This window comes from Pygocentrus nattereri, chromosome 15 (assembly GCF_015220715.1).
Source record: "Pygocentrus nattereri isolate fPygNat1 chromosome 15, fPygNat1.pri, whole genome shotgun sequence".
NCBI lineage: Eukaryota > Metazoa > Chordata > Actinopteri > Characiformes > Serrasalmidae > Pygocentrus > Pygocentrus nattereri.
Window position 1 is genome coordinate 35,698,919 of NC_051225.1, and position 13,170 is coordinate 35,712,088.

General features: G+C 41.5%; 1 protein-coding gene across 1 annotated transcript in view; it reads left to right on the forward strand.

The window, feature by feature from the left end:
• Positions 1 to 2,399: 2,399 nt before the first annotated feature.
• Positions 2,400 to 13,170, forward strand: part of minar1 (membrane integral NOTCH2 associated receptor 1) — a 38,388-nt gene continuing 27,617 nt past the window's right edge. Inside the window, exons 1-2 of the mRNA XM_017699563.2 lie at positions 2,400 to 2,657; positions 3,090 to 5,374. Coding sequence (XP_017555052.1) covers positions 3,134 to 5,374 — 2,241 coding nt within the window. The 5' untranslated portion in view covers positions 2,400 to 2,657; positions 3,090 to 3,133. The remainder of the gene's footprint in view (positions 2,658 to 3,089; positions 5,375 to 13,170) is intronic.

Sequence of the window (13,170 nt, forward strand, 5' to 3'; positions counted from 1 at the left end):
AGCCCCTTAGTTCCAGTGAAATGAGCTCTAACTGGTTCAGTGAGCAAGTGATTTTGGACAATTTCCTGCTCCCAACTTTGTGGGAACAGTTTGGAGATGGCTGCTTCCTTTTCCAACAAGACTGCGCACCAGTGCACAAAGCAAGGTCCATAAAGACATGGATGAGCAAGTTTGGTGTGGAAGAACTTGACTGACCTGCACAGAGTCCTGACCACAACCTGACAGAACAGCTTTGAGATGAATTAGAGTGGAGACTGCGAGCCAGGCCTTCTCGTCCAACATCAGTGTCTGGCCTCACAAATGCATGTTTGGAAGAACGGTCAAAAATTCCCACAAACACACTCCTAATCCTTGTGGAAAGCCTTCCCAGAAGAGCTGAAGCTGTTATAGCTGCAAAGGGTGGGCCAACATCATATTAAACCCTATGGATTAAAATTGGGATGTCACTCAAATTCATATGTGTGTGAAGGCAGATGAGCAAATACTTTTGGATATATTTATATAAACACTTTGAAAATATACACATGTACAGAGAACTTTCAATCATTGTCTTTTGTCTTTAAGATTGTAAATTTCTCAGTAAATGTGATGCCTCATCATCACGTGTCCTGTGTGGGAGCTTTGAGTTCAATAAGACATTCATTTTGGAGGATCTTGATGAGGAGGACAACCCAATATCCTAATCAATGTAGCTTGCTGACTGAAGCTAAAGGTCAGACTAGCTGATTCATGTGTCTTCATTATTTGGCCCAAAAGGTGGGAAAATCCCAGCGGTTTTAAATTTCTTATAAACGTGTTCTAATTGGTGGCATTACTAGGCGAGGTTCAGTACAGTAGGTGTCTGAAACTTTCAATTGAGCAGCTCACCTTCATCTTGTGCTCCGTTTAACCCTCCAATCCCCAAATCCATCTCCGTGTGCCATCAACCAAATCCAAAGTGCCAAGCAGGCACAGATGTGATATTGATTTGTGGGCTGCAACATCTTCCAAAAAATGATAGCTTGCGGGTAGTGAATCTGGAACCACTATTGAAGTTGATGGGACAAATATAAACGATTGGGCAGAACACTTCAGTACCCATAAAACTACAAGCAACAGATGCCAAGAGATAATGGATGATAGTTATCAAAGCTAAGCAAGTTATGTTGGAGGATTTGGGTGTCTGCTGAGAAATATTTCCATAATAAAGTAAAATGCATTGTTACTAGATGCTCTTGTCAGTTTAAATATTACTGGATAATGTCTTTAGTCATATCACAAAAAAACATATTGAATGAACTTTGATATATATACAATGAACATTGATAAACATGGAATGAACTTTGATATATATGGACTGAACAGTGATAAACATGGAATGAACTTGGATATATATGGACTGAAAGTCACCGTTAAAGGGTTGAGGATGACCAACAAAAACTACTCGATAGATGGGCATTAACAATTAAGTTCATTCAGTACTTTGATATATATGGAATGAACACTGATATATGTATATATATATATATATATATATATATATATATATATATATATATATATATATATGTATATATATATATATATATACACACTGAATGTACTGGATTCAAATGTGCACAACAATTCTTTGTAATATGCACTAACATTGCAGAAAAATGTCTTTTTAATGCCATTAGGTTCGCTGCCCTTTAAAGGAGGCGTTAACTTATTTTCACTTAAAAAAAAAAAAAAACATCTAATTTGATCAGGAGTGTTCAAACTTTTGCATATGACTCTATACACAGAATATTTAACAGATTTTTCAATGTCATTTTCTGTGTTCTTATAGAAAATATTTTCAAATGAACTGATTTCACAATAAAATGATGCTTTTTTTACTGTAACATTTCAGTATGAAATATTGTGAAATCTGAATGAAATTTGAAATCAGCACAGTTATTGCCAAATATAAGTCAACTCATAGATTTAATCTGGCTGATGTATTGATCTGGAGATGATATGCATGCAGTCAAATAGTTCGAGTAAATGAAAAGCATTCGTATGTAATGCATTTGGTTCACTTAAGCAATATCAGATCATCAGTCTTGGTTTGACTAATTGATTCTTTCTCGTGCTCTTTATGGTATTTAAGTTTTTCCTGATGCTGCCTCCCCCGGTGACGCTCATTTGGGGGGCTGAGCTGATTTCTGTACAAGCTGCTTTGGGACAATAGACATGACCATACACATGGCACTGAACTGAGCTGAACGGGTTGCGCTATGAGACCCGCGCTATAGGAGGGGTGCGGTACATCCAGATCAATTTCTGCCCCTGTACGCGCACAAATCTTGGTATGTTTAGGTGTGATTACGTCATTCGAGGTGGAAACAAAGCCCCCCTCCCCTTCACCCCAACAACCCCCCCATCCGCCAACACCCCCCCTCCCCCTCCCGTGCGCAAAGCGAGCGGTACTCTAGAGAGCAAAAGCAAACGAGCAGCTTTGGAACGGCGAGCAGAAGCTGAAGGATGCGAACGGCTGGGCTGGAGTTGTCCTCCTTTATTTATTGCCATTGCACTGCAGGAATGTCGACGGATGAAATGCACGCTGGAGCGACAAGCCACACACCAGCGTGTGCTTCACAGAGCGTAGCTCAGTTTTTCTGATCCGGAGGACACCAGATGGGACCGTCAAATAGGTGTGTTCATGTGTTTTTTTTTTCTACTCATAGTTGACTTTGGATCTTGAGCCGTGTCTTTTGAATGGTGAAATGCTGCTGAGTTGCCTTTCATTCCCTCTCTCCAAACTGTTACTGTATTTACCCCTCTGCTCTGCAGCCAAGAACTCTAACTCAGTTTCTTCCTTCATTTATCCATCATTTGCATTGCGTGCATGCATTTTTTCCTCTTTGCAAGTAGATAACATTGCTGTGACTCTGGTTTTGTTAGTCTGCTAATGTCCTTCTAATGTATGTGGTTGGAGTCAAAAGTGTCTAAAAGATCTCAACAGCTTTTTTTTTTAAATATATATTCTAGTGATCATTCATGCAGGAATAAGGTTCATAGATAACATCTATCAGCAGAAAGCCATACTGTATCCCCAGTCACTAATCCTAAATCTCTCCATGCAGGTTATCATCTCTTCTCTAAGATAAGAATCAGAGCACCCACAGTAATGGATGCAGTGCCAGAGTATTCCCTTTTTCTTGTCCGGATTTTGGAGGAACTAGACACCAAGTACAGCACTGTGTCGTATCAGGATCTGTGCAAATCCCTGTGTGCCCGCTTTGACCTGGTCCACCTGGCAAAGCTGAGGAGCCTGCTGTTCTACACAGCATGTTTGGACCCGAGTTTCCCTGCTACCCTATTTAAAGACAAGATGAGGTGCTCGGTGGAAGATCAGCAGTCTAAGAAGCTTATGGTGGCTGCGGACATTGTCACCATGTTCAACCTCATCCAGATGAATGGAGGAATGGCCAAAGACAAGTTGCCAATGAGTCATAGACCCAAGTTTCATAAGAACCAGTCTTTTGAGTCCTGCAGGTCTGATACAGATGTCTATAAGTACAATGACTGTGAGAGAGCCTATGACTTCCCCGACAGAAGGGGTCATCACATTTCACGGACGTCGCCCTGCCCCAAATCGGAGTGCAACAACTGTCAGACATTTATGCCAACTTCAGACCCCAATTTCCTCCTGGGAGTCTCCAAGGATCTGAAATGTAGAGCAGCATCGCTGGATAAGCTGCAGCATCTGCCTCAGTATGCCAGTGCCAGTCCACCTCCATGTGAGATGCAGAGCACCTACTTCCCCATGGACATTGACAGTGAGTCCACCACCGATCAGGAATCTCTGAACATCAACCCAAGTGGCAAGGATGTTTTCCTGCCCAACTCGGAACCTTTCACTGTGCACTCATGCGTGCAAAAGCGGAATATCTTCAAGGAAGACTTTCATAACCTTGTTGCCTTTTCTCCCCATGTGATCTCCACAGAGACTAAAACCAGCACCAGAGGCAGTGGAGATTACCACAGAAGGGAGTTGCACAAGCCACCCACCTTCTTTAATCACAGCTTTGAGCTGCCATACAGCAACCCTTACTTTGAACCCGTCAGCTCACCCATTCAGAATAAAACGAAGGTGAAGCATGAGAGTCTTGATGACTTGCAGGCATCCACGTATTTTGGACCAACCACAGTCACTGAGTGTGTGAACACCAGGAGGACATCTGGGAGACAGAGCAGGCAGCCAGCTTGGCCCGTGAAGAGTTTAAGCCTGAACACTGAGGAGGGCCCTGACTTTGAGAGGTCCTTCTTGAACAACAAGGTGCCAAAAGACAATCACCGCCATAACATCAGCACCATGGAAAACGACCAACACTTTCAGTGTGCCAAAGAGAAGTCCACAGCCTCTCCTGCAGGCTTCTCCAAGAAGTCTAATGGGATGAAGATGAAGGAGATGACCTCTGTTGCTTGCGGTCCAAATGTAGAAAAGAGAGAAGGTGGGAAGAGGTTCAAGGACAAGAGTATCAATTGTCCATCGATCCAGGCTACTACCATAGACAATGGCCTTAGTGTAGGGACACAAACAGAGCAGTCTGAACAAAGGAAGCTGAAAGACTACAGCATCCACAACAAGAATGGTGAGAGGCCTTTCAAACACTCAGAGGAGGATTGTGAGCTCGTAAGCGATGACATTAGTGACATATTTCGTTTCCTGGATGATATGAGCGTGTGTGGTTCCATCGGTATCACCCAGTCATCCTGCTACAATAGTAATGGCTCACTCTCTCAGGTGACCAAGTCTGATGGTGATAGCTCACCCGAACGCAACACGATCAAACTGGGCAAGTCTACCATCAAGCTCGACCGTCTCTTCCACTCTCTTGAGAACTCAGATGATGAGCTTAAAGCAAGTGTCTGCAAACTGGTCCTCAGGATTGGTGAGATTGAGAAGAAGCTTGAATCTCTCTCAGGAGTGCGTGGAGAGATTTCCCAGGTGCTCTCCAAGCTCACCAGGCTGGACGAAAAGATTCAAGAACCTGAAGCAAACAGGAAATCCGATGATGGCGGCATGGCACCACAGATCCAGACGGATGTGAACCTGTCGCCTCATGTATTTCAGTGCCACACAACAGGGCACAACGTAAAAGTGGACACAAATTCAGAGTGGTGCTGCTCGGATGCTAGTGGCAGCGAAAGCCTTAGGGTGAAAGCACTAAAAAAGAGCATGTTCACCCGCAGGTCATCCAGGTCTCTGACAGAAGAGAACAGTGCCACAGAGTCCAAAGTGGCCAGCATTACCAACTCACCTAGAGACTGGAGGACTGTCTCCTACTCTAGCCATCCAGTGGAGGAAGTTAAGGAGAAGGACAGGCATGGAGAAGGCAAGGAAAGACACAGGAAAGCCAAAGAGGTAATAAATACAAAGATGTGCTTGTTTTTCTTCCTGCTGTGGTGATTTGTTTGGTGCACTCTTTTCGCTAACTGATGAATTGCAATTTCCAAGAGATCCAGGAAAGTCAATACACCACAGATTTATAGCACGTTACATAAGATGCAGAGCTACAGAGCTAAGCATATTATTCTCTTCTGAAGCTAACCTACACTGGGGACCTTAGCCCAGCATTGTTCTTCTCCATGGGTATGTATTTTGATTGAGTTCTGCTTAGTTTCTTAAATTCCCCTAGCTACATTCCTCTGCATCATTCGGTAAAAATGCTAGTTGACAGCACATCCCTTTTGCAACAGTGAGAAGTTACTGTGGTCCTGTGGTGCAATTATCACAGCATACCAGCAAACCCTTCTTCATTTTATGAGCTCAGTGAGTACTGGATTTGCCTTTGTAAGGCCACAATGAGCTGAAAGATAAATGCAGTCAAATTAGGTACGCTGGTGGCATAAGGCTTTAGGAGAATTCGTCACTGTGGAGCTTTTACCACCTCCAGAGTTAACACATTCATCAGCTTAAACAGAGGGCAGTGGAGCATCGCAAATCCTGAATGCAAATGAACTGATAAAGATTGTGGAGGACATCCACGTTCCTGACTCCGTGCTTGCTTTTCTCCACTTTAGCAAGAATGTAGAAGGAGTGTAATTACTATCATGTCCTTGGAAAGGTCCGAGAAATGTTAAAAGGCAAGTGATTTGTAACGTCATCTCAGAGAGTGGCCTCTAAAGGTAATTGAAATAAGGTCTTGACCTTAGTTGTGACATTCTGAGCCGTCAAGAGCAGAAGCACCTTTGTGTTTCTAATACTGAGATAACACGCTTGTATGCCTGCTCAATTTAAATGAGTGACATGTTAGCTGAGCTCCGGCTGACCCCTATCCTTGATTATCTGGCTTAAAGCCAAATGCCCAAAGAAAAGGCAGAAAAGCTGCTTGGAGAAGCTTAAATACAGTTTATAAATAGTATTTTATTTCTCTGCTTTGTATTTATCAACTACGCAGAACATTTGCCTGTTCTTCAGAACATGTTCCCTTCTCCGTGTTATGTTTTATGATATTTTAGTTTAGAATACTGCAAACCTCTGCTTTATTATATTTCTCTTGCTTAATTATAATTATAATATAACTTAATTATAATTCAGCTAGCATTAGTTAGCTGACACAGCTAACTACATAGATATCGATATTCCCATTAATTCCTGACTTTATCCTGTTATAGTTTGTTCTCTTTTTTTCTGGCTATTTTGCATTTTTGAACAAAAAGTTAGTATAAATGAGTTGACACAGTTAACTACCTAGATATCAACATTACCACCTTCTTCAGATTCATGCTTTCTAGTCTTTGTCTGCTTTCTATTCTAGTTTATTTTAAATAATTGTAATGTTCTGTTTATTTTATTACTCTGGCCTCAGTTAGCATCAGTTAGCTGACACAGCTAGTTATTTAGATATTAACACTTGACTTGTAGACAGTTTTCTTTAAACAGTTTATTCTGGAACACTTTTATTCTGTTATATTGTTATTTTAGGGGCAGTTGTAGGCTGGAGGTTAGGGAACCAGCCTTGCGACTGGAAGGTCGCCTCAATCCCCTGAGACGACAGAACATGACTAACATGCCCTTGAGCAAGGCGCCTAACCCCCAGGTGCTGCAGATAGGGCTGCCCACTGCTCTGGGCAAATGTGCTCACTGCTCCCTAGTGTGTGTCTTCACTAGTGCGTATGTGGTGTTTCACTGCACGGATGGGTTAGACTGCGGAGGTGAAATTTACCCGTTGTGGGACTAATAAGGGTCTCTTAACCTAATTGATTTTATTGTGTAGCATCAGTAATTTGCAATTTAAGACAAGCTCAGTTAGCATTAAATAGCTGAGACAACGTTTTATTCACCTTGTTCTGTTACAGCCTTTTTCATTTTACAATATTGTCATATTCCGTTTAGTTCCATTCCTCAGCCAAATTTGAACACATTTAGCTACCACCACTTAGCTGACAAAGCTAACTACATAGATATTAACATTTTTATGCTCTTTATAGATGTGTTTTCTAGTCTTTGGTTATGAGTATTATATTCTAGAACTTGGATTTTGTTTAATTCTACTCTGAAATTTGAAAATCTACTTCAGAAATGTGCAATTTTGGGCAAAATCACACACATTCGCTTCTCGCTCAGGGTCGCTGGAGCCTACCCCAGCGGTCATTGGGCAGAAGGTAGGATATGCTCTGGACAGGTCGCCAGTCCATTGCAGGGCAGACAGACAGACATACACAATCACCCAAGGGCAATGAAGCATGTCCAATTGGCCTGACTGCATGTCTGTGCGCAAACTCCACACAGAAAGGACCCTGGTCGCCCAGCCGGGGAATCAAACCCAGGCCCTTCTTGCTGTGAGGCGCCAGCGCTACCCACTGTGCCAACTTGGACAAACGTGAGGCTACACTGATCAGCATAACATTATGACCACCTCCTTGTTTCTACGCTCATTGTCCATTTTATCAGCTCCACTTACTGTATAGCTGCACTTTGTAGTTCTACAGTTACAGACTGTAGCCCATCTGTTTCTTTGATACTTTGTTGGCCCCCTTTTACCCTGTTCTTCAGTGGTCAGGACCCCCATGGACCCTCACAGAGCAGGTACTATTTGGGTGGTGGATCATTCTCAGCACTGCAGTAACGCTGGTGGTGGTGTGTTAGTGTGTGTTGTGCTGGTCTGAATGGAACAGACACAGCAGTGCTGCTGGAGTTTTGTGCGTTGTTGGTCCACCCTGTAGATGTAAAGCCAGAGACAATGGCTCAACTGTTGCTGTATAGTATGAGCTAATCATCCTCTAGTCCTTCATTGGTGGACTATTCTCAGTCCAGCAGTGACGCTAGATTCAAATTCAGTTAGCTGACACAACAACTATACAGATATCAACATTTTCAACTTCTTTAGAACATATTCTCTCTCTCTCTCTGCCTGTCTTTCTCTCTCTCTCTCTCTCTCTGTCTCTCTGCTCTGTTTGGCTGGGCGCCTGAGTGGAGGGCAGCCAGTTCCTGTGCCGCTCCCCCTCTCGCGCTTCTCCTCTTTTGGGGAGTTGATGAGTGTTGGGCTGCCATAAATCCTTCCTCTGGAGTCTCGCAGCCTCTGATTCATTTTTCTGAATGGCACCTCGGGGAACCGATACTTAATCAAAACTCTCACACAGTAATGCAACAGGGAGAGGCTAATAGTGTGCACACAGTGTTTTATGGATGTTTTTGGCTAACAGAGTGTTGGACATCTCTGTGTTTTTTCATTCTCTTTTGCAAGCGTTATGTAATACAACAACAAGCGGTTTAGCTGCTTTTATTGAAATAGTGTTTGGAGAAGGAGGGATGTTTTTGTAGAGGGTCTTGAGGGTCCTAGCTCGGTGCGTTAGAAATGAGGCTCTGAGAGCAGCGCTGTTGTGCACAGATATGATTTAGTTCAGCAGCTGAATCACCCACAGCACGACAGAGGGCTGAAAGAAGCTTCACTTCATTGGTTCTCACACTTTTCTCTATTATATACATATATATTAAAGCCCGGGCGGCACGGTGGCGTGGTGGGTAGCGCTGTCGCCTCACAGCAAGGAGGGCCTGGGTTCGATTCCCCGAGTTTGCATGTTCTCCCTGTGTCTGCGTGGGTTTCCTCCGGGTTCTCAGGTTTCCTCCCACAGTCCAAAGACATGCAGTCAGGCCAATTGGACGTGCTAAATTGCCCCTAGGTGTGAGTGACTGTCTGTGTCTGCCCTGCGATGGACTGGCGACCTGTCCAGGGTGTATCCTGCCTTCTGCCCGAAGACTGCTGGGATGGGCTCCAGCATCCCCCCGCGACCCTGACGGAGAAGCGGCTTAGAAAATGGATGGATATATTAAAGCCCTATATGATACAATAACATGACAATATGTTCCCTATATATATATATGTAAAGACTTATATGTGTTATAATTATGTTTATTTGATCAAAACAAAAGATTGATTCCATTTTATCACTACAAAACAGTTATAACACTACCAAATCTTTCAGTAGTGACTGTTTCGGTAGTGACAATTTTAGATAAGTGTGAGCAGAATTCAAACACTCTTGCCAGTACATGACTAGCAAACACTGCTTTGAACACTTGTACATGCATAAAGTCATCATGTTTTTAATTAAAACACAAAAAAATAATAATCATAAAACTGCAGAAAATATGTGTTTCGGTAGTGATAATTCTTGATGCTTCACACTGATTTTCAAACTTTGGGACATATTTGCTTCAAAACATTAGGATCTAACTGCCCACCATGTGGCCATGTGGGTCAGGGATGCAGTCTCAGTTCCTGCTCTAAAATGCAGAGGCATGGCTAAAATAAGGCTCTGCTTACAGAATAAAACTGTGTTCCAGTAGTAACAGGAAAAAAGTTTTTTTTTTACTTGAAAATGAAACATAAGTGCAAATCTTTCAACTCCACTTTAAAATAAATCAAAAACATCTATAGAAAAAAAAGGTGTAAGTCCAATTTTAAGGTGTAATTTTTACAAGTTTTAAATTTAGAGGTTAGGGTTTGGGACAGACACCTACTATGAGAAAGTACCCTATAAGTGATGATTTTGTTTGTATTTAGGTGATTATTAATGCTTATTAATGTTTCGTCTTTACAGAGATCACGAAATAATCCTTGTAAATATCTATGGTCAGAATATTTAATTGTTTTGTCTACATTCAGTAATAATTCGTCACATATGTATTAAGCAATAGTGCATAAGTGACACAAAACAATCCATTTATTTACTGAATTTCCAGTCAAAACTGCCATTATATACAAGTTATTCATAGTTCAGTGTAAGTAAATTATCAGAAAACAACAGATAATTACCAAGAAGCATTAACAACTAAATGTGATATGATTTTGGTCAGGATTTATTGTATCTACTCTTCACTTTTATGGCAGCTTCCATTCTTTTCAGGAGACTCGCTTTCAGTTTTTCAAAGAAATCTGCAGCCACACCTCCAAAGTTCAGTCGTAGATGTTGTTTTTGTATTTTCTGCTAATAATCTAAAACACATTCAGTGATGTTGAGGTCTGAGAGCCCCAGCAGCACTTTTGGAATAAATAAGTATGTCCTGACCTTCACAACAAAGTGACTGGGTTTGTTATCTTGCTGTAGAACAATGATTCATGCCTTGTCAAATGAATCACCATCTCTAGATGTTGTTATACATCCCTGATCCTCCACTCTGCTTGGTTGTAAAGATGGTTCAGAGAGCCTTTCATTGCTCCTGCCTTTTATTACTTCCAAAGATCATCAAATTTATTTATTATTTATTATATATATATTTATTTATTAGTTTCTTTAGCTTGACCTCCAAAAGGCCTAGGCTCATCTGGTGAATCAAGCAGTTTCTGAGAGCAGCTGAGCTGTCAATGTATGTGAAGACACGAGCGAGCTGTCATCTCGAGCCTCACTCAGAACACAACATTCGCTCCTTAGCAAGCGCCGCTGCTCGGAAAACTGCAATACAAACTGTTCCTGGAGCTAAAGCGAGGCTGGAATGTGATGAGTCTGACAGACGGCCGTGCTGTTGCTCAACACAATCCGAGTTTTAAGAGCATTCTGCGGAACGGATAGGAATAGCACGGGAGCGGCTAGACTTAAAGTGAAAAATCCTAAAAGTAATTAACATGACATGTAATTAACATTGTGCTTAGACATATAAGAAGAACTTGGTGTCAGAAGATTGAGGTAATTGGATTGACTTAACAGGGATTGAGTTAAACATGGTGTTCTTGGGAGACCGTAGTCTCATAAATGGGTTGTTATTGCTTGGTTTAAGTGGTGGCTTCCGCACTAGTTTGCACACTTTATCCTGAATGCATGACATGCTTGATGCACTGTTGTGCATATTTAGCATATTTTTTACCTATAAACTATAAGGTACGAAACTGTCACTGGGGCAGTCCCCCTCTTGTCACTGGCGTAGTCACCTCAAGGGTACATCTCAGTACCTTTAGTCAGGGACCATAACTGTACCATAATATATTGTCTAAGTTGTGTTGACACCACACTCCTTGTCTTGTCTCCAGGCCTTTTATTTTAGTTCTATTTTAAAACATTAGGATATTAAAGGTTACAAATATGTACTTTTCACCTTTAAACCACTGTTGTAGTTTGAGGGAACATTTACATTGTTTGTACCTTGATGAACGACTAATGTACCAGCACAGAACCTTTATTTCTAACAGTGTAATTCTTACCTGCTTCATTTGTAGCATATGGTCGACTACCAAGAAGAGAAATTTTGACATATTTCTTTGGCTTCAATTATGATTGTTTTGTTTTCAGTTTCTAAGGACAAGACACGCGTTGTCTGTCTTTTTTATCTGTAGAAATTAGGCTGAAAAGCCCTTGAGTGGTCCTTTAAGGGGGTAATTCTACCAATTATTAAGAAAAGTGACACAACAGTTAACAAAGAATATCAGAGAGGTTCGATGTGGTGGTCCACAGTGGTGGTGATGGGAACCAGACATCCACCTCTAAAAACCCCCATCACAGAAAGTTATTACATGAAGTGGTTATAAATACACTGTCTGAATCATTGGTTTATGATAGTTTTGAGAAGGGTTTGGTAGTTTTGCTTGGTTTTATACACCTGTGGCCATGGAAGTGATTGGAACAAATCAATGATTTGCATGGGTGAGTGAATACTTTTGGAAATATAATGTGTCTTTTTATATTATTGCAATATTGGCCTTTGCAATACTGAAATGACAGAAGGCTGCTATACGTAATTAAGCCCTCTAACCAATCACAGTGTGCTGTGAGCATCCTTACCAATCGTAGCTCCAGATGAGCTTTTTTGGACGCTCTGATGAATCAGGATGTTCATGTAAAATGAAACTAGTTTTGGTAAAATAACAAAAAAACTAAGAAAATTAAGGCCAGTCATATTCATGTCACATTATTGACTCAACAGTGCGTTTTTTATATATTAACCACAGTATTAGCACTTTGTCTAGATTACATTACTGACATTTGTAACAGGAATCTTCCTGCTGATTCTGAGTGACTGTTGACTTTGGAGTTAATCTGGAACTTAAAAATTTCACGTTTTAGTTTGTAACTTGGTATTACCCCATCTCGCTATCTCCCCATACCCCATCTCGCTATTTTGAAGGTAGTGTTGTTCAGAGAGTCTTTTTCTCATGCTTAGCTCAAAACACCATGCAAAATGTAACAGTCCTGAAGGCAGACCTGCCCTTAGAACAACTTTTATCTCTGAAATTCTCTCAGCTCCTTTGAGAGCTACTCTAGCTGACATCCTCAGCATATGCTGCATTAGATTTGGCTCTGTGTTGCATGTTGATTAGCCCTGGCTGGTTCTTCCTGAGTGCTGAGCTGGGCTAACATTGAGCCCCCCGCTTTCTGGTCACTCATGCTGTCTTTTTTTAATTTGCACCTGAGTCCAGGCAAGGCTGAGCTGGTAAAGGGCAGAGTAACACCCCACAGGAGCTTTACACATAGAGCGAGACAGGGAATGAATGTCAGGCCCATTCATAATGTTTAAATTTATTGTTGCTGCTGGGACAAAACCTTAATTTTGTGGTTATTTTTTAATGGAATTTGAAAACTGAAACATTGAGTTAGATTGTCATGAAGAATGGACCAATAATAATGCTTTAAAATTGCTTGGAAAAACATGTATTTTAAAAGTTTTTTCCATCTTCTGTGACGTTAGTCTTTTGGAGATACAAGGTTTTGTTGTGACAGTGACAA